The sequence below is a fragment of the Rousettus aegyptiacus genome, unplaced genomic scaffold (assembly GCF_014176215.1).
Source record: "Rousettus aegyptiacus isolate mRouAeg1 unplaced genomic scaffold, mRouAeg1.p scaffold_m13_p_6, whole genome shotgun sequence".
Classification (NCBI taxonomy): Eukaryota; Metazoa; Chordata; class Mammalia; order Chiroptera; family Pteropodidae; genus Rousettus; species Rousettus aegyptiacus.
The window spans coordinates 35,980,848-36,002,413 of NW_023416309.1; the positions used below are offsets into that span (position 1 = coordinate 35,980,848).

Consider the following 21,566-nt stretch of genomic DNA (forward strand, 5'->3'; position numbering starts at 1 on the left):
ATCTGCCTATGCTGTTTCCACTGATAGTGTTGAGGAGGAGGCCACGCCGTCTCCCAGCCAACTTCTGGAGAGAAGACCATGTGTGAAAGCGGGGTTGTGAGGTCACAAAAAAAGGGAAAAGGAAGAAGAGGGTAACAGGCACTGAGGGAGAAAACTTTAATCCTGCACACAGGCTTTTCATAAGAACTTTATTTCTCAAAAAGAGGGAAAGAATCCAAAGTATTAAAATAATCTTCTAATTTTGTTTTGGAAGGAAGGAATAGGATGACAAAATAATTCATATAAAATTTCAAGCATAATTACTGTAGATACTTCATCCTGAATCTTGCACCTCCTGTCTGCAGTTCCAGGCTCCAACTATATCGCGTGTAGTGCCGAATCTCCTGGATCTGGAAAGGCTGCAAGCATCTGGAATGCTTACTTATATTTACTCCACAAATAAATACAAAAGGTCGATATTCCCAGTGGAAATGATTCAGTCCATTTTTGTTTCTGATGAGAATGTTAAAGAGCTTCCCCTCTCCTAAATTCCAAATTTTTCCTTTTCAAAGATGATGAGTGTGAAAGAAATGAAATGTGAAAAGACTACTTAGGTATGGCTGGCTCTAGTACCAACCCAGTGCCAAGGGAGACTTTACCTCATTGAGGTGATAAAAAGGTAAGAAGCGGCCATGATTCTTCAATTGTCTCTTTTGTAGGGGAAACTGTACCTTTCTGTTTCTATCATTGAAGAGTACTGGACTGTGCGAAGTCCCTCTCTGCAGCAATTAAGCAAAGTTCCTACCCATAGCAACTATTTTCTAACTTAAAAAAAGAAAGAAAAAAGAAAAGGGTGAGCTGGAATGCGAGTCATTAGCTAAGATTGATGCTGCCAGTCTGCACGCAGAAGCATCTTTCCAACAGGCAGACCCTTCCAGAAGTGGGAGATGAGACCTGACTCTCCCCCTGCGACTGTGACGACGGGTTTAACTCTACGAACAGTCCCAGTTCTTCTCTGCATGCTCTCAGTTGCTGTTTCTCTGCGGAATAGGGAGGGTCTCGTGAAGATATTTTAAACTTCCATGCTCTGAGAAATCTGAGACGACGTGGTCCTGCCCTCGCAACAGCCACTTGGTAGTAAGGAGTCCCTCAAGTCCTACTGGTCCCCGGGCATGGATTCGTGATGTGCTGATTCCTACTTCAGCTCCTGTGAAAAAGCGTAGATGAGAATGTGGCTTTTCTCAGCCTCCACTTCCTGTCCGCCCACCGGCCCCATGTCTCCTCGTTCTCCTCATCTGGTACCCTCTCCCTGCCCCATCCTGCCCCATCTTCCTCAGGCCAGTCTGAGTTGCACTGTTGCTATAAATCATGATGAGCTCCCTTCTCATGAAACACTATGTGTGAGCCTCTTGTACTTATCCTCGATGCATTCTGACAATACTAGAAGTGCTGCCTCTGACACCTGCTTAGTGTCTAGACTATGTACCACAAAATCACCCTTGGGCTTTTTCTGAGGTGTACAACAATGTTTAGTATGAATGTGTCATTTCCACAAATATTCTTTAAATCCTAAAAAGGGACATGTTCTCAGTATCACTCAGAATTCTTAGCACAGAGGCACTCATTAGACAGTTGCTGGATACATGAAAGGGAATCGATCGTTTGCCATCCCTCTTGCTCCAGTTGTAGCCGCAGGGACAGCAGGGATTTTCCTGGGTCTGGCTCGAGCTGCTGCATCGCACACAGTAGAGGCAGGGTCCCCCTGTTCGTCACACTTTGACATACTATGTACCAGGCCCTAGGCAATAACTGAGAGAGGTCCCGTTTCCATGGAGCTTGTATCTTGTGAGCAAGGCGGCCAAAGGACAGTTCAGCAAGTAATTGCATGTGGTGACTGAGTGCAGTGAAGCATGCTATGACAATACGTGGGTAGGGTGGGTACCACAGTGGACAGACAGGGTGGTCAGGGAGAGTCTCTCTGAAGAGGTGCCTTTCCACTAGAACCTGAACAATGAGAAGGAGCTGGCCAGGCGAGGGGCGGCCAGCAGAGAGGAGCCAGGGCAGAGACCTGAGTGGGATGAGCTTGGGCCAGTGGTTGGCAAGTAGAGTGACCACCAGGTTCGCATCTTGGTTTAATGATATAGAGACTACGGAACTTTGGGCACATTGCCTAACCGTGTCTCGCCCTTGTTTTTCATTTAAGGAATGATGAAAACAGAATCCATTCTGTAGAACTGAGAAACTGCTTGTGATGCACTTAACACAGTGTTGGAATATACTAGATGCTCAATAAATCCTATCTGTCACTGTTATCAATGCATTTCACAAGAATTTAACTCAATCAGAGTTTGAGCCTCTGCTCTGCGTGGGGAATGGAAAGGCAATGGAGTGGTCCTCTGCTTTTCCCCGTCTTAGACTTTCACTTGAAAGCTGGGCACTTTAGCTCTTAAAAGTATGAAAGTATTTCTTCTTTCAAGAACATGGAATACAAAGATCAGTGCAAGTGATGCAGTAATTAAATCAAATCCCCAACATAATAGAAACTGGGAACTAAAAATAAAGTATCTAATGACTAAGAACCACTGAGTAAAATTCCCTTTAATAACCTTTAACAATTCAGTAAGAACTATTTCTCTAGGCAGATCATGTATTCAGAAGTCCGGAGGGATTAAAATGTTTCAAGTGGTTGAAATGCTTCTCATATGTGTCCTATATGCCTTATTGGAGCTTTGCATAATGACACCTCTGAAAACTAGAGATGGTCTGAAAAATCCCTATACGATTGGGGATGGAGATTTTATTATTAATAATGGAAGGGGATGGGGGCAAAGTAAACCTCACATCTCTGGGCTTACCTGTTTGTTTCTGATGCTGACACTTAAGCCCAGCACAGGTACTAACACCTTCCTTTGTCCTATCCTCATGGGGAATTCCTATTTCTGACATAATCTGGCTGTGTCTCTCTAAAGGAATAAGTCTGCAGTGGCAGTGCTCTCAAGGGTCCCTGGCATGTACACCTGTCACAATCTATGTATGGAGACATGCTGTGGTCTGCCAACATTATAGTAGGACCCAGGCTTTGGACTTGAATAAGTCTGGGTCTGAATGCCGGCTGCATGCCTTTGGGCAAGTTACTTCAGTTCTGTGAACTCAGTTTCCCCATCTATGGAAAAGGAAACATGGGTACCTACCTTCTTAACATGTGAAATGCTCAGAGCATAGGACTTCTATGAACTAGTGGTAGCTAGAATTCTCTCCCTCATAAACCCACGCTCTCCCAGTTCTGTCTCTATCATCTCCATCAAGCATGTGACCATAAAGAAGAGGTGGCTACTCCACCCTCACCTTGCTCCTTGGACCACACAGAGAGTCACAAAGCAATTCTTGCCCCCTGACCTGAGTGTTTCTTACCCAGTCCGAAGCGGTAGCCATCAGAGAAGCGAGTGCTGGCATTCCAGAACACACACGCACTGTCTACGTGGTGGAGGAAGAACTCTGCTGTTTTCTCTGCAGCACAAAGAGAAGAAACTGAGGTACAATGACTCACGGAGAATATCCCTGCTTCCAGCCACTCTCCAGTGACTGACTGGGGCAGGGTCCAGGCCCCTGAGGAGCTCCCACACATATTAAACATGAAGATTTATGAAAAAATCTGAATAGCAAGAAAGAGACCAGCTTTATCAGTCACTGATGTGGAAGTTGCTGGGAAAGACTGGGCTGGAGTCCAGATCTCCCACTGCAGACAGACCCCAGTGCTGCAATGACCTGTCTATACTATCTGTTTATAGGCTCTACGGCCAGAATGCCTAGGTCTGAACTCCAACTCCACACTCTCTAAGGTAACCTTGGGCAGTTTTCTGAACCTCTCTGTGGCTGAGTGAAATGGGGACTGACAACATTACCCAGCTCGCAGGGCGGTGGAGAGGAGAAAGTGAGCTGACAACCACAGAGCACTGTTGCAGGGCCTAGCACGTGATAAGTGCTCCACAGATGTTAGCTGTTGCTATTGGTGGTGGTGCTGTGATTCCCCAGTAAACTGACTATGACTTCCCTGTGCGGCCATCCTGGCTTGATCACTGGGCCTCCAGTGCCAGGCGCCTAGCCATGTCTTGTAATACCTATCTGTGGCGTGAATGAATGAGCGTGGAGAGCTGGTTCTGCCTTCAACTAGTTGGTTCTGCACTTAAGCTCCTGAGTGGATTTATTCCAACAACCCGGAAAGACTGCTGTATGAATTGAATGAACACCTCTACCACAGAGCGAGTCATTTTAGAGAGGAGCGAGTCACCTCTTCCCTGCCTGCCCACCCAGGGCCACTGTGCCAATATGCTGAGGCCATAGGCATGAAAGCACTCAGCTAACCAGCAAGCGCAACTAACACCACGGATCATCATTAGACTGTTCAGATTTTGTTTTCCTCCGAGCCAAGAAGGGCTGAGCAGAATGAAACCACCTCGATCAAGGCAGAAAAAGCAGACACCATATGCTCAAAACATCTGCACACTGACCATTCTCTGTGACGATGACATCTGTATGGGCGCTGCCGTACTTGTGGATGTGGTCAATGGCCTCCTGGACACTGTCCACCACTTCAATGCACAATTCTAGGTCACCATACTCAGTTCGGAGGGACTTCACTTCGGAGGGGCTGAAGGTCAGATAGGAGGCAAACTTGGGGCCTGCGTGGATTTTCACCTGGAACAGAGGAAGTCCAGGGGCAACAACATAAACAAAGTAAGCAAGCTCACACTTCCTCTAGGATGAATAGCAGGATGGACCTTCAGGTCCTGTGGCTCCTGTGGTCCAGACAACTAAACTAGTCCCTGCCTTCCCTTTAGAGGCAGCCTTCTGCCCTCCAGGATGCGCTGGCTTTGAAAATGCTAACTGTGTCTATGGCCATATTATCCTGAACAAGCCCGATCCCATCTGATCTCGGAAGCTAAGCAGGGTTGGGCCTGGTTAGTACTTGGATGGGAGGCCATCTAGGAAGACCAGGTGCTATAAGCGTAAAAAATAAAAAAATAAGGGATTGTAAGCTGACAAGGTCCTTGCAATCTGTTCAACCAAGGGTTGCCTCTCAAGAAAGAAAAAAAAAGGAAAAGAGGACAGGGAAGGGGAAGGAGGGAGAGAGAGAGAAGAAAGAGAAGAGGAGAAGGGGGGGGAAGGAGGGAGGGGTGAAGGGAAGGAAGAAAAAAAGGGAGGGAGGGAGGGAGGAAGAGAAAGAAAGGAAAAGAAAAGAAAAGAAAAAGAGGCATTTTATTAACACGAACACTTGGTCAGTCCAGCCCTACCTCTAGGTTCAGCTCAGCTCCTTTGGGGCTAGTTCTGCTCCTAGCTGGAGGAATTTAAGGATCTGGAGGCTGGTCACTGAGGGCTCAGACCATCCCAGGCAGTGTTCATGCCTTGATTCTTTGGGACCAAGCTCTTGCTTGGCTTAAGTTACAAGTGGTGCTTGTCTGTCCTCTTTTGAGGCTCTGCATGACTTCCTATCTGGAACTCTGTTTCCTCCAGAGTTGGAGTCTGGCCACTTTCCTCAGGGACTGGAACCCCATTCCTGAGCCCTAGCTCTGGGCAAGTCACCCTGTTGGTGCACTTCCTACAATACAAAGGTGCTGCCTGAAGTACAAACACTGACTCATTTGGATTTGGGAAATTTCAAGGCAATCCTGACAATGACTGAAACAGAGTGGGTTTGTCTGGATCAGAACTGGAGGTTTGATTCCTAACTAAAGGAGAACTTTCCTCCTGTCCCCTACAGTCCTGTGTACTGGACACACACAGGCACCCAAACAGGCCACTGTGTAAAGTAAGGTCTCAAACACAAGTGATCATGTAATCTACCTCTAATTTGTGGGGTACATTTTAATGCTCAAAACAATCCTTTTGGGTTCTCACTGGGACCACGCCACATTTATAACCTGACTGGAGCCCTCTTTTCCAGCCAGAGGAGAGAAGGGAAGAGACATATGCCCCAGGTCAAAGCCCAGTGTATGTTCGGTCACTGTCTGAACCATTGTGCTAGTTTATATAATTCTGAAAGGGAATCTATGACATCACATACAAGAGCTGAACATGTGTCCTGACTGAAAATTTAAGATTCTTCATTTTTGTTTGGAGAGCATCTATTTTCTTGCAATTACAAATTGAGGCTGGAGCATACATTTATGTTGGAAACTTACTGGCATTTGTTGTTCAATGACATGGTAAAATAATCTTAGTAAAAAAGAACACTATACAATTGTTTGATTCCCAAATATCACTGTATCAAGTACATTAATATTGGTGACTGAAGACATTTGTGGACAGGTAGATGCAATAAATTTTTGATCTGAGAACATTTCTGTATAATCTTTTTAAATCAAATCCAAACAGAAATGTGTGTTCAGAAACACACTTTAAACTATGTTGCTTGAATAAAGGTTGCCAGAAATAGTCCATTCAATGGGCTGCCGTGTGATCTATTTTATCTCTGAACACTCTTAGCACATAACACATTGCACTTTGTAATGAAGCCATTTGTGTGTGGGTTTCGTCCATCGACTAGACTGTCGGAAGGCAGAGGGCATGTCTTACTCATCTGTGTACTTAGCACAGAACTCTATACGTGGCAGATGCTCAAAAATATTGCTCCTTGAATTGCATTACATGGTATGGCAGCTGCTCCAGGTCTAATCCCACAGGCTCCTAAATCGCAACATGGAGGGCAGGAAGTGACGTATGAGTCCCACGGACTTGTCTTACCTGTTCCACTCTCAGCATATCAATGATCTGGTCAAACAGTGGTGTTCTCAGCAGGTCTCGGTGGATTAACAGGGTCTCCAAAGCATTACAGGCAGCTGGATACTCGCATTTAGAGTCTCTGACTGAAAAAAGAATGACAAAGAATTGTTTCTACTAACATGATCCAGAGCCACAGAAGATCCGACAAATATTTTGTCCTTAAAACAGGGGACCCATCGAGCTCACCCAGTCTGGTGGCTTTATCGACGCTGGCGTCTGAATCCACATACATGTGACAGATCCCTTCACTGTGCCCCATCACTGGAATTCCCTTAGCGGCTTTCTGGATGTCTCTGACCAGCTGGGAGGAGCCACGTGGAATGATCAGATCTATTATTTTGTCAAGGCGGCAAAGATCTTGTACTTCTTCTCTGGTATTCACCTGAAAAGAAAGAGGATGAAAAGATAAAGAGGACATCTTCTAATCACATGAAATATAGAAGCAGCAACATCCCTTTTACAGATAAATCTCTGCAGCTTTGGGCACTGTGAAAACTTATTCCAAAACAAGATTAAGCCCCTGGTCATGGGAACTGACAGTCCGGCAAATGCTCAACAAACACTGCATACCAGGTGCTGTGCTCTGCATGACAAAACATGCAGGACCTGGTCCCTGCCCTCAAAGAGCTGAGTCAAGCTGGGAAGACAGGACTAGGAGACAATCAGCCATACGTGGGGCAGATAATTTAAAAACTGCCAGAAGAGGTACAAAGTGCTGTCTCTGGAAGTGACAGGAGGTACAGATTGTGCCAGGCAATGAGGACCACAAGAGGACGTGGCTACTCTGGTGGTTCTCTCTCCACGGTCTTCTTGACATGTTGGGTCTTGCTATAGAGTCATGGTTCTTCACTATTTCCACTGAAACTTCAACCCTGGTATGCTGGCTGGACCAACTAAAGTGCCTGTGTTAGACTATGGGCATCTTTTTTGTCTTCTTGATTTTTAATTTTCCCCTATATGGTAATGTTACTTACAACGGAAATACAAATATATGTGTACAAAAATGTTCACAGCAACTTGAATCTGCATGGCCTCAAACTGGAACCACCCAAATGTTCATCAACAGAAGAAGGGCTAAACCATAGTACATGCACATGCACATACATGGAACACTACACAGCAAGGAAAAAGAAAACTACTGCTAGATGCAACAACATGGATGAATCTCATGAATGAACAAAAGAAATACAACATAAAAGAGTATGTTTTGCACAATTCTATCTACATGAAGTTCAAGAATAGGCCAAAGAAACTGAATGTGAAAGAAGTAAAACAAGTTGGGGGAGGTGGAGCATATTGATTGGAAAGGGCACATGGGAGTCTTTGGCTGTCAGAAATGTTATGTACCGTGATATGGCTGGTGGTTACACGTACATACGTATGTGTGTGTGTGTGTGTGTACAAAATCATATTGTTCACATGACTTACATACTTACTCTGTGAATGTTATGCACCAATAGGAAGAAGGGAAGGGAGGGAACCTGCTGAATTAAGCTAGGATGTGGCAGAGCTGAGATCTGAATCCTTAAAAGCTGTGCTCTATCCATCCACTACATTACCACAAGGAACACCCAGATTCTTGTCAATGACCATGTAATGCAGCAGATTTGCAGACACTCTCCTAGCAGCCAACAGAATCCTGGAATGCTAGAATGAGTGGGCCTCGATGGAGAGAGGAGGATCTGGAGTAATTTGGGGTGAGTTACTCAACCCCTGAACAATTTTTTTTCCATCTATAAAATGGGGCTAATAATTAATGTATTTTTCTTAGATTTGTTGTGAGGATTAAGTGAGAAAATGAATGAAAGATGCCTTGCCCATAGTAGGTGCTCTATCTAGTTCAGAAACTCCATTTGATAGTTGAGAAGTCTGAGACAATAGTTAAAATGATAACCATCATCATCATAATAGCAAAACCTCATACTTAAATGTTGCATGACAGTTTATGACAAACTTTCCTAAGATTGATCTCATCTTCCTTGGCCTAAATCACTCTGCCCTCATATTCTAGGTCTAATGTTCCTGCTGCCCCATGACCTAAGGAACAAAGGGCTAATAGGCATTCTTGTAAATCAACAGTACCAGGATACAGGTGTATGAGAGTGGCCTTCCTAAGCCACTGAAGACCCATCTGGGCCAAGGAAGCTCCTGGCATTGTCCAGTGTCAGCAGGTACACAGGACCCGCTGCCACTCTAATCAAGCCTGCCCGTAGAAGTGGCTTGCCCCTAGGCCTAAATTTTGCTTCAAATACCGAAATATCTGACCTGGCCCCTCTGGGGCTCACTTGGCTCCTTCACAAGGACCTACCAACTGTACAGCTTCCTTGACTCCATGGATCGAGAGGGCCTCCTGGGTCAGGAGGTGAAGAATCCGGTTGCTGTGTGCGGCCTCCTTCCCTCCTTTGAGTAATAAGCCATTACCACTTGCAATAGCCAAGGCTGCCACCTGCAGATCGAAGGGGAGAGCACTGAGCCAAAGAGAAGCAGCAATCATATAATAGTAATATTAGTAGTCACTGAGCACTTTTTCTGGGCCAAGCACTATTAATCACTTTATTAGGCATAGACTGTTGCAGCTTCACAACATTCTAGTGAATTGAGTACTTGTTTTATCCCTTGCTTTACAGGTGACACTGAAGCCCAGAGAGGTTGGTGACTCTGCTAGGTCATGCAGCTTATAAGTGGCAGGGCTGGGAGCCTTGCCTCCAGAGCCAAGCCACCTGGATCTTAGCACTCAACTATACAGCTTCCTTAGCCCCATGAGCAAAATACCCGAGGTAAGTGGCCAGGGTTGCAGGGCCCCCTCCCCACTTTGACCATGTGGAGGACAGGGTGCTCAGCTGCCTCCTGACTCATGCGCTTGCTCCACTTGACTCAGGCTGAGGCTGGGCACCATCTCTGGTTAATTGTTTTGAGAGCTCTAAATGCCTGGCGCTGAGAACCTGGAGAAAACTTGAGCTCCTACCAGATCCCTGGGCAGCTGTGGCAGGGGCTGAGACTGCTCGGAAAGGAGCACAAGCCTGTTTGGGGAGGAAAAAGTAGGCCATCCATGGGGAGGATTAGTCACCCTCTTAGAGCTAAGAACTAATGACACTGACAGAATCATCCAAGGCCTGAAGCTTAACTTTCTGAATGCTCATGGGGTGAATAAAACTCTTCCTGTTTTTGTAACATACTGAAAGAAACTTTTCTAAAAAATCCTTGCCTGAATATGTTAATCTCCAGATTAGCAGCTCTTAATTCTTTTCTGTTCATTTTTGTTGCTCGTGAATCCCTTATAAAAGTGATGTAAACTTTCTCTAGATAAATGCACAAACACTGAATTCTGCATGCAACTTTTAGGATTCAAGGATTCTGTAATACCATCCAAGGTTAAGATCTTGGGTGAGGAACCTCAGCTGTAGTTGGCTAAGGAGGAAACCTTTTTCCTTGTGAACTATCAGCTAGAATGGAAAAAAGGTAGCAGAGAAATGTCATGGACAGTCTTCACGGAGACTTAGGATCCCTTTCTACCAGCAGAGGGGAGTTCTGCAGTCTTCTCTGGAGCATTTCTGAGACAGGTCAGGAGGGGTCAGATAGTATGGGAGTCCCTTGATTAACAAACTGGGTTTAGGTCATGTCAGGGAGTATCCGCCACGGAGCACTCTGGACTCCCATGTTCATTTACACCATATAGTGAAGAGGTGCTGGCTCTTTGTTTTTAAAATAGAATTTCTCTCTGACGCTTTGTGGCTAGTGCAGAGAAAAAGCTGGTATCATCTCAGTCTAGTGGGGAAATGCTTCCAGATTTCTGGGAGAAAGTTTAGAACAACAAGTGAGGTTAACCTCTTAATGCCACCTTATTTCAGAGTATGGCTGCTTGGCAAGGCTGTTAACCTATGGTATCTCAACATTAGCCTGAGTTGTTTCAGATTCCTTAAAGAGGCTTGTATTCTAGTTCCCATTAACTGCTAGATGTCCTTTTTCCTAAGAGATGAACTACAGGAAGCTATCTGTGACACTGATGATAAAGGGGTCCTTTTCATACGGGCAAAACCAGCTATGAGATGAATGTTCCCGCAGGAGGCTAGCAGGGACTCTGTGGCCAGGAAACAAAGTGCCCCAGTGAGCTAAGATATTTGGAACTGTGCTTCTTGTCATGGTATGGGAGATTCACCAGGGCTTACCACCCAGATCCACCCTTACACATGTGACAGGAATATTAACTTCTATAAGCTTCAGTTTCTTCAACTGTAAAATGAATATATGAATACCTAACTTTAGAATTATTAAAAGAATCAATAATATAAATTACCTTAAGAGCAACCTGGAAATAAAATCTTTAAAATTATCTTTGGGTAAAAAAAACCCCAAAAAACCACTTTCACTAAAAAGAAAAAAAGGCAAAGAAAGAGAATCTTTGGGAGATTTATCTTGGCATTAGTCACATACCTGGGGTAGACAGTCAGGGCGAGATTCAAAGATGACCAGCAGAACTCCAATTGGAACAGTCACTTGTTCTAGTTCCAAGTTTTTGGCAATTCGGGTTCGGCGCAAAACACGCCCCACGCTATCCTGTGAGGAGGCTGCAATCTGCCGCAGACCAATGGCCAGGCTGTTCAATTTAGATGTGGAGAGGCTCAAACGTTTCAGCAGAGGAGCTGCGAGTCTCCCTGAAGAGGTGTGAAGAACACATGATAAAGCAGTAGATCTGGGCAGCCTGCATTGTTTTACTGAACATGTGGCACTGTTAGGAATAGACATGGAACTTAGTGGGGAATTGGGGAGACGATGACATGCCATTTATACAGCTTCTCAGTGGGGGAAGCAGTTTGGCAGTATACAGCATCATATAAAGGTATGTAAACCCATACCCTTTAAGCAAGCAAGTTCGGTTCCAGAAATTTGTCATCTGCATGAGCAAACTTGCATGTAATAAGGATACTTATCACAGCATTTTTTACTATTTTAATTTTTAAAAATATTTTAGGCAAGGCAACCCTTGGTTGACCTCACAGATTGCAAGGACCCTTGTCAGCTTATAATCCCTTATTTTTTTATTTTTTACACCTACAGTACCTGGTCTTTCTAGGAGGTTTCCTATCCAAGTACTAACCAGGCCCGACCCTGCTTAGCTTCCGAGATCAGATGGGATAGGGCTTGTTCAGAGTAACATGGCTGTAGACATCACAGCATTTTTAGAATAGTGGGAAACTAGATTCTACCTATACATTCAGACAATGGGCTACAATGCAGTGACTATAGATACTATATTTCCTGATACGGAAAGCTGTCAAGGGTATAGATTATGACAAAGGAAAACTACAAAACAGCAAGTATGATAGGGTTCTATTTACAAACATATATGTCTGGAAGGCATCGAGAACAATGATGATTGCTGTCTACCTTTCTGCATTATTTTAATCTTTTATAATTAATGATTTTTATAATCAGGAGCAATAAGATGGTATCTTTCAAAATAAAAACTTCAATAGAATTAGAAGTTCATATGTAAGATTTTCTTTAAATTTAAATATAACAGTATGCATAGTGTGATTCTCTATACACACATTCATAAGTATGCATGACTATACATACTCAGGAAAACCAAATGGAATTACATTTCACAAATTACTACTATGGAAAATGTTGAGATGAGATTATGAAAATTCTCCCTTTCTTTTTTATAATCACACCCACCAAGATAATAAAAAGATTTCTGCTATGGAGGGGAGAAACCAACCTTATAGTTAGAAAAAATTAAACTATCATTCTAACCAACCAAATTATCTTAATTATCAATTAATTTTTTTCACTTTTCCCCATTTACTAAAAATCTAGTTTTAATTATAGTGAATGCTAAATGTTACACTCTGGTTTTTCACCTTACAATGCATGTACATCTACCACATTGCAAAAATTATTTTAATTACCACTGAATATTTCATTGAGTTGCTACAGGTTGATGCATTTAACCATATCTAGGTTATAGACACTCCAGTTGTTCTCAGTTTTCAGTGTGATAATTAATCCTGCTCTAAGAATCTTTACATATAGCGTTGTTTTTTCCTCTTGGAATATTTTCTTAGGATAAATTTCCTGAAATGGGCTTATGAGTCAAAGGGGATGATCACACTCACATATATATAGGACATTGTTCTTGTGGCACTGCATATCCTTATGAATTTCCAGGATATAACTGACATCAGAAGTCAGAGTTCTGCCAACAATTAGTTGTGTGACCTTGAACAACAGCTTCCACCTCTACGGGTCTTAATTTTTTTAGTTTACAGAATTGGATAAGGTGTCATCAAAGATTTCTCCCATTTCTGAAAGTTTATTTTATGACTTTCCAATACTGCAATAATTCAAAAGACCAGATGTAAATTCTAAAGAAAGTTCCAAAAAATGGCTCAAACATGTTTTAAGGAATAAAAATCAATGTTGATGAGCCTCACAAGGTTTCTTTGAAGGGGACAACACTAATTTGGATGTTTAAGGCACATTTATTCAAGAGAAAAGGAAAACTTATAAAATCGGCCTTCATTATTTTAGAGTACAAAAAAAAAAAAAGAGAATCAGAAAAAGGGAGAGAAAGATGAGGGCTTACATCTAACTCTCTACATATTTAGTTGTCTGCAAAGTGAGTTCAGCCATTTCACTCACTCTACCATCAGCTCCTCAAGGACACGCTGGATGGCACTTGTTATCTCTAGGCAGACTACGTACTGGTTTCTTCACTAGGAGATAAGCTGTCTCTCATCACAGGCTGCACAAACTATCATGTAGTCATTCTGGGTTTGAATCCCACAATCTGTCACTGGCTATATGGGTGGTAGGCATGTGACAACTTCTCTGAGCTTCAGTTTCCTCCTAAGACTGGATAATAAATAGCAGCTACCTGATAGATGCTATGTCATGAAGATAAAATGAGATCCTGTCTGTTAGGCCCTTAGCACAACACCTGGCAACACAGAAAGGCCTCAGTAAATATTAGCTGCTGTTAGATAAATGTCTAAAATAGTCCTCAACTTTTTTTCCTGTTTGTCCAGAAATTACCATAATAGCCATGGGTTTTGACCTGTGGGGAATTAAAAAAGTCCCTCTGGGGGGTTGTACTGGGAAAAGGGGTAGAGGTAGTTATGTAAACATTGAAAAAGCTCAATGAACACTAGCCACCGACCCTCAATAAACAGAATGCATAACATACAATTTATTCTATAACAACCTTGACTTTAGGCAGATTATGATAGAAGAATTATGAGTAAAACAAAGAATAAAGACCAAAATAAAACCCTCCACAACACTGACTCCAAATTGCCTGGTATTTACCCTCTGCCTCCTCCAAGTCTTTTTTGTTGGCTAATAGGATTTCATCGCGTTGGTCCGTTAGCAGATCAGCCAGATGATGAATAATCTCTGCTCTCTAGGAAGAAAGGTAAAACATTAAACAAACAAGCAAACATATTATTCTAAAAAGACTGCACACCTGCTCTTTTAGATCTACCTTCTGAGTGTGCCAGGCCTTGCTCCTAAATTCAAGGTTATCAGTAACTGAAATTTTACTTCACATCATTCATTTTCCACCGCCGCTCCTCTCATTTTCTCCTTCCTCTCTCACTGCTCATCTCTCGATTTCTTCTTCTCTTCCTCTTTAACCACTCCTAATTATTATTTATGATTAGCAAACTGTGGCCCAGTGGCGGGGGGAGGGGGCATGATGAATTATACAATTATGAGACAAGGCCAGCATTTTGAATCATATGATACACACATTTCTACACATTTAATATCATTAGCCATATACAGTTGATTTCCCAGGTAAGTTTTTGCATCTAGTTTTCTTTTTTTGACAATTATTTATTTAATGAATTCGAAGGGGGGGAAAATCCAGTCCTGGATACTTGAGAAGACCCCAACCCTTACCCACCTGGATTAGGAAATGTGAGAAGTCAGCGTGATGGCTACTGAAGGAATAAAAGTGGTTTACTAGAGAGAGAAGCTGGGCTCCTCTTTTGTTCTCCTTTCTCTACTTGTAGTTATTTTAAATTCTCTTTTCCCTTCTCAGGACAAAGTACTCCTTAGAAGAAACCTATACACATCACTCTTGAATCTATCCTAACAATTCGGTCCTTCGGAAGCCAGCCCCCAGCTTCCACATGACCTCTCCGCATTTTCAGTTTCGTGTCTGCTACTATGACCAATTCACTGTAGACGAGGCAGGGCTGTGAATCTGGCGCAGGCTCATCAGATTCCATCTTAGGAGGTGGTTAGGCGACTGGGATGGATTGGATGAGTAATTTTCCTACATTTCCAAGCCTAGTTTGTGGCAGGATTAGACAGCCTCCTTGGTCTCATCATTTTCATGATGTTTTTGATCAAAACGTCATAGTGATGAAAAGCTACCTTAAACCTCAGCTTACAAAAGTCAACGGGGAAAATAAAATTTAGAGAAAGTAAAAAGGCAGAACAAATCTGAATGGTAACTTGGATAACTCTGGGGGACATGACTCATGGCATGACTCAATCTGAAAACTAAACAAACGATCAGCTAGGGCAGTTACCTGCTCCGGTTCCAAAGTGGCCAACATCCTTCCTCCTGACCGAGCCATTTCTCCCTGCTGCTCAACAGTAGGGCCTGCCAGAACATTTGCAAACATCAGATCATGGTCAGCTTAGTTCCCTATCCCTGTCTCAGCACATACACAGGCTCATCACATGATGGACCGTACATTTGGTGTCTTGGTGTACTTATTGCACATACAGAGAGATCACTCTGACCAATAAAATGGCAAAAAAATATACCAGATTAACTCAGGCATAAACACAGGAAACGTATCTGTATTTCTAAAGACATAATTGATGTCTTTAGAGATCTTTTCAATTCCACTTTGGCTATTTTCTAATGTGTTTGGATTTCAGAACGTACATTGTAATGCAATTCTATCTTTGTGGACACTTGAAAGCACATAGCATACACCTTATATATCTCTGCATCTTTAGTGTTTACTAGTACCTGGAATCCAGCATAGGCCTTGCAAATGTTTCGTGAGAAAATGGTTGCTTATATTCTTTAACTTAATAATTTTAGAGAGAATAGGAGGCCTAGTTAGGCATGTTAGATAAATTTTCCAAATGCAAATCAAAATCCAGTTTTGCAAAGTGTTCGAAACAATACTGTATTTCATAACATAAGCACATTAATTTGTGATCCCTGTTCCCACAGTGAGAATGCAGTCTGCAGCCCCATCCAGGCCATGGTATCACTAGCCGTCATCCACAGACCAATGGACTCATGAAGAATTACTTACCTGCAGGTTTTACTTCGGAAAAGAAGGTGCCAACTTTCTTTCCCTCCACGATATCTGTGATGACGTGCCCAGATACCTTTGGGTGGGTTCCATTGGCAATAACCACAGAAGTGCCACCTTGCAAAGCCCAGAGGGCCGCTTTTACCTAATGTGAGATGATGGATCCAAAGATGAGATTCAAACCTTTGCAGGGTCTAGCAGCCCGCACTTTTAACTTGCAAAAAGATATAAAATATAATGTGATACTGAGCAATTAAGTATATACAGCAATATTCTGAACAGCTCAGAAGCTCTGAAAACACACTCAGCCCATGTACTCTTCCAGCCCAACCTTGGCAAGTGTTGCCTAAAGATGACCCAATGTATCCTTTGTGTTCAGTGTGTTCTCTCTCCAAGACTCTATACCAGGACTCACATTTCTACATTTGACTTACTGTGTCACAACTCAGTGTTTAGTCTCTTATTTGACCAGAGTCTGAAGCTGAGTACTTTTAGCTTTCGTAAATGGGGCTTGTCTTTATCTCTGCCATTGCTACGTATGACACTGTACGTTAAGAATATACATTCTTAGAACAATTACTGGGAGAGAAGAATTTTTGAAAGATTTCATCAAGAAATATTTTGAGTTGGTAACATTAGGAGATTTAAGAATTTTGAAAAATATATAGACCTTGCCCTTGAGTTCATAGTATCGACACACTTTTTGTATGTTAATAAAAAGAATACATATACAGATATGACTAAATATAGGTACACGATATACATTAAGTCAGTATTTCGGCATGTATGTATGTAAGAGCGTACGTGCCTAGTATCTAAACCATTATTGCCCAATTACAAAAGTAAAAATGATAAAATATTATCTTGGCTTTATAATTGTTACAGGTAGTAAAGGCCCCAGATTCTTACCTTGGCTTCCATGCCACCCATCCCCACTCTCGACTTGGTTCCAAATGTCACAGACTGCTGATCTCCGGGATAAAATATATCAATGAGCTTTGCATCGTCACACCCTGGGGGGCTGTCAAAGAGGCCTAAACAGTAAACAAGAGTTATAATACTGCTTTAATGGAAGTGAGTATCCCCCAAGACAGGCCTCCCAGACACCTGCTAACCACTCTGACCTAGACTTATCCGGATAGATTCAGCTCTAACCAGAAAGAGAATGAGGGATCCCTGGGGTCCACCCACACTGAAAAACAGCTCCAGGGAGACTCATCTTACATACTTTTATAACTGGGCTTATTAAATGGATGGTTTGCCAGCATCAGAGCATGGGTACACCCTTTGGGTACACCCTTGGCACAGAATTTATTAGCCTAGCCCACAGTCTACCAGGAAACTGTTTTCACCTTAGCCATTACCACTTATGATGATGAACTTTAAGGATGTTAACTGAAAAAGATGAGTGGCTATTGCAGAAATAATACAGCAGGCATATACTGTTTAATATGACTGTTTCTGAGTGGGATGAAATGTGACAGGTTCTCATTAACTCTCACAGTACCCTAATTATCTGTCCCATATTACGGGTGAGCCACTGTGAAGGTTAGGCTGAGTCAGCAGAAGAGCAAGTGACTACTGCATTCAGTCTAGATTTTTCACCACAAAGCCTATTTCACTTTTATAACTGAGTGACATAAAAGTTACATGAAATGTTACATGCATACAATCCAAGATTTAAAATCCTCACAATTTTACTTTGAGCAAGTCGGAGTCTTGGAAAGGGAAAAGAGAGGCCTGAGAAAATAAGAGTCTGCATTAAAATAAGAGAATGCATTAAAATTGTTTTACTAGAATCCAGTTCAAATTGGGCTCATGTATTGATCTCTCAAATTCACATCCTTTACCTTGACAGGTAGTATAGGAGAGAGGGAAGTGTGCAGATTTTTTAACTGAAAAGAGATTTAAAACTGGCCTCTGTCGAGTACTAGTTTTGTGACTTTGGCTCTACCATTTAACTGATGTGAACTTAAGTTTTAATTTCTTCAGCTGAATAATTGGGCTAACCTACCTACTTTGCAGGGTTGCTATAAGGATTAAGTAAATTGACATTTATAAAGGACCTAGCACAGTTTTTACACACAGCAGAAATTTAATATAAAATCTGTTGATTAACCAAAATGCCTTCTGCTCCAGGTGGGTCACTCTTACCCCAAATTAGCCATTCCTATCCTAAGATTTGAAGTTTACAGTGGATAAACATGGTTTTAGGCCTTCTTACAGGTAAAGACACTGACATGTAAGTATGATCTCTCTGACCTTCCACATGGGCAGGGAATTGCGCGATCCTTCTCTCTTTGTCCCTGCCTCCACCAGGCAGCCCCTATCCTTACCTCATACTGCTTGAGTACAAACTGGAGAACAAGTCCTGCCATGTTAACCTGCCTTGAGTATGGGCAGGGAACTAAACGGTTTTTCTGACCTCCTGGGAATATATAGGGGTCTTTGGGGATCTTGTAGGTTTGGTCTATTTTTGAGACAGCTACCATATATATTCCTTATAGGACAAATGTAAATAGGAAGAGCTTTAAAAAGTGAGAAGAGTGAATGCAGAGTCAAACTGGAGCCAAGAGGGGCCCCTCCATAAGAAAGGGGAAAAGGACTAGAGTAACGTATAAGAACATAGTAGCCATATAGCCTGGATTTTCTGCAGTGACTCCAATTTAAAATAATCCGTCTCATGAATTACCTTAAAAACTGAAAATGATCAAAAACACAATGATGTATCACCTCATACCCACTAGGATGGCTATAATCAAAATGGCAGATAACAAGAGGTATGTGTTGGTGAGGATGTGGAGAAACTACAGCCCTCATACATTGCTAGTGAGAATGTAAAATAGTACATCTTTATGCCATTATGAAAATAGTTTACATGGTTATATGGTGTATGTAGTTTGGAAAATAGTCTGGCACTTCTTTAAAAGGCTAAACGTAGACAGTTAACCATATGATGTAGCAATTCTACTCCTAGGTAAAATAATGTTCACACAAATACTTGTACCTGAATGTTCAAAGCAGCATTCGTGTATGACTTCATTTATGTAAAATGTCCAGAACAGGCAAATCAATAGAGAAAATATAGACTGGGGGTTGCGTAGGGCTGGAGAGTTCATGGGGAAGTGAGGAGTGACTTCCAAGGGGAATTAGGTTTCTTGTTGGGGTGTTAAAAATGTTCTAAAATTGTGGTGAGGGTTGAACAACTACATTAAAATACTAAAAATCACTGAATTGTAAACTTTAAACAGGTGAATGGTATGATATGTGAATTATTTCTCCACAAAGCTGTTACAAAAAAGGAAACTAAAGTGCCTGGAAATGACGATGTTTCAGCATTTAAACTGAATCTCCCAGACTCCCCCGCCTTCTTTTGAGTCATAAAAACCCTCTGTCAGACCACATGGCTCAGAAAATAATGGCCCATAATAAAAAAACATCGGGACTCAAAGAAGGAAACTCATGTGCTCATACACATAGTACTTAAAACAAAGGCTGGATAAAAGGAAAAGACATAACTTCGTACCTTCTACATCTGAAAGAACAATCAAAAGGTCAGTTTTCATTTCCACGGCCAGACGGGCAGCGAGGCTATCATTATCTTTAACACTAATAACCTGGAATGCAGGTAAAAAGTCGTAAGTGAATGAGCTATAATACAGTTCAAAAAGAAGTTCACAGAAGCACTCAGTTAGGCTCTGGCAGGCAAAATTAATGACCCTGAATAGGGAGATGACAACTTTTCCAGACCTCTTCTGCCTACATAACACCATGCCTGCTGGCAACCCCCCTTTCCAAACAGGTACCCTTTAATCCACTGACATGCACAAGCCATGCTCATAACACCATCTTAAAACACCATTTCACCCTATTGAAAAAAAAACAAAACGCTGACCTCAAAGAGTTTATGTAGCTTGCCCACAATGGCGCATTCTTTCCCAATTTCTCCATCTTGTTAGTACATGCAGCATAACATGGCATTAGTATCTCCAGTATGCTCAACCCTTAGGAATATTTTACCCACATTTACCCCCTGGAGATCACTATTGGGCTCAGCTGGGGGGACAACAGCATCATTTGTGTTGATAATAGGGACGATGTTCATTCGGAGGAGCTCATGAAGTGTTCCATTGAGGTTCCGTCGCTTCTGCTCATCGTGGAAATCCAAATTTGTCACCAAAATCTAAACGGGTTAAACAGATTAAAAACACAAGAAGGAGGAAAATGATAAACTTCCTAGGAACAGCATACAAAAGATGCTAAGACTGAGAGTTAAACTTTAGGCTTCTGAGAAATGTCATCCACTTCTTTCAGAGATGGGAAAAAGGTTAGAATCCCATAGAAGATTTGAAAATGCTCAAAACTTCTTGCAAACTTACTTTAATCCTCCTAGAGCATTCAGATCTCAGTTCTTTCATAAGAAAATTAATATCTCTACTTTCGAGGGATATTGGGGAAAATAAAGACTGCCATTAATTTCTAAATAGCACCTGATTCAGGATCTGGCCATAGTAGGCACTGAAATATCTGGCAGATGAGTGAATGAATCGTTTACCCTGCTTGGAAAAGTGATGGGACAAAACAGAACAGGGCTGTGTTGTTCCCGCTCTGCAGCCAGCCGCTGCGAGCATTAACAAAGACTGAGTGAGCGTGTGAGATTATTCTGAGAGATTTATGGAGGGAAATCCTTAGTCACAAACTGGAAGAAGGGCTAGACATAACTTAGTTCAGGTGAGGGGGTGAACATATGCTGGCGAAAGGCAGAGTGGAGAGCTGGACGTGGTAGCTGTTATCAGCCCTGTTCCCTTGCTTGAATCTGAGTATTTGGCGATGTTTAGCAGGAGAGAAAGGTAAATGGAGATGACAGCAAGAACCAAACGGAAAAAAACCCTGATGTTCATGAATAAATGGTTTACTGAAATCTCTCTGATGTTTAAGTAAGAGGATTCTTGTGGTGTAGGGCAGGCCAAAGCAGGAAGGTTGGAGACTGTCAAGAAGGAAGTAAAACAGAGTAGCAATGGCTACAGCCTGAACTTGGGTCTGGCTATGGCAACTGAGAAGATAACAGCAGCTTGAATGGCATATACAATGTAGGTGATGAAGACAAAATAGTAACATGACTAAGGGAAATAATTCACTCACTCATTCAATAAAAAATTTATCGAGTACCTCTAAAATGCCAGGCCCTGTCCTAGCTGCTGGGATGGAGAACAAAAATGTTGATAGCTTGAGGACGATGGAATGGGGCACATTTTTGTAAGGACAGATTATGAACTCCCTTTCAGAAAAGTTTAGTACTGTAGAAACAGGACTGGATCAAAGATGAATGTACAGATTCTAGTCTTGGTGGTGAAAGGTCGAACCATAAAAATAAACACGTGCGTGTAGGAGAGGCAAGGAGGAGGTATAAAAGTCCAGTGAACATACCTGTTGCTCAAACAATTTAACAAACAAGAGGCCAGAGATAAGATGTGCTTGGAGAAGGGCAATGTGTTAACGCAAATTAATTTCAAAACG

General features: G+C 42.2%; 1 protein-coding gene and 2 pseudogenes across 2 annotated transcripts in view; 1 reads left to right on the forward strand and 2 right to left on the reverse strand.

Annotated features, from left to right (window-relative positions):
* Nucleotides 1–220: 220 nt before the first annotated feature.
* The window catches only part of ALDH18A1 (aldehyde dehydrogenase 18 family member A1), a 35,317-nt gene continuing 13,971 nt past the window's right edge, over nt 221–21,566 (reverse strand). Inside the window, exons 6-18 of one of the 2 annotated variants that reach the window (XM_016164265.2) lie at nt 20,080–20,232; nt 19,576–19,666; nt 16,959–17,083; nt 16,050–16,194; nt 15,303–15,376; nt 14,071–14,164; nt 11,191–11,411; nt 9,068–9,205; nt 6,946–7,141; nt 6,721–6,842; nt 4,488–4,674; nt 3,391–3,486; nt 221–1,186 (exon numbers count right to left, since the gene is read on the reverse strand). In XM_016164265.2, coding sequence (XP_016019751.1) covers nt 1,005–1,186; nt 3,391–3,486; nt 4,488–4,674; nt 6,721–6,842; nt 6,946–7,141; nt 9,068–9,205; nt 11,191–11,411; nt 14,071–14,164; nt 15,303–15,376; nt 16,050–16,194; nt 16,959–17,083; nt 19,576–19,666; nt 20,080–20,232 — 1,824 coding nt within the window. In that variant the 3' untranslated portion in view covers nt 221–1,004. Of the gene's footprint in view, nt 1,187–3,390; nt 3,487–4,487; nt 4,675–6,720; nt 6,843–6,945; nt 7,142–9,067; nt 9,206–11,190; nt 11,412–14,070; nt 14,165–15,302; nt 15,377–16,049; nt 16,195–16,958; nt 17,084–19,575; nt 19,667–20,073; nt 20,233–21,566 lie in introns of both variants that reach the window. The other variant, XM_016164264.2, reaches the window with a different exon arrangement.
* LOC118604272 lies at nt 4,868–4,986 on the forward strand (annotated as a pseudogene).
* Nucleotides 11,806–11,924, reverse strand: LOC118604913 (annotated as a pseudogene).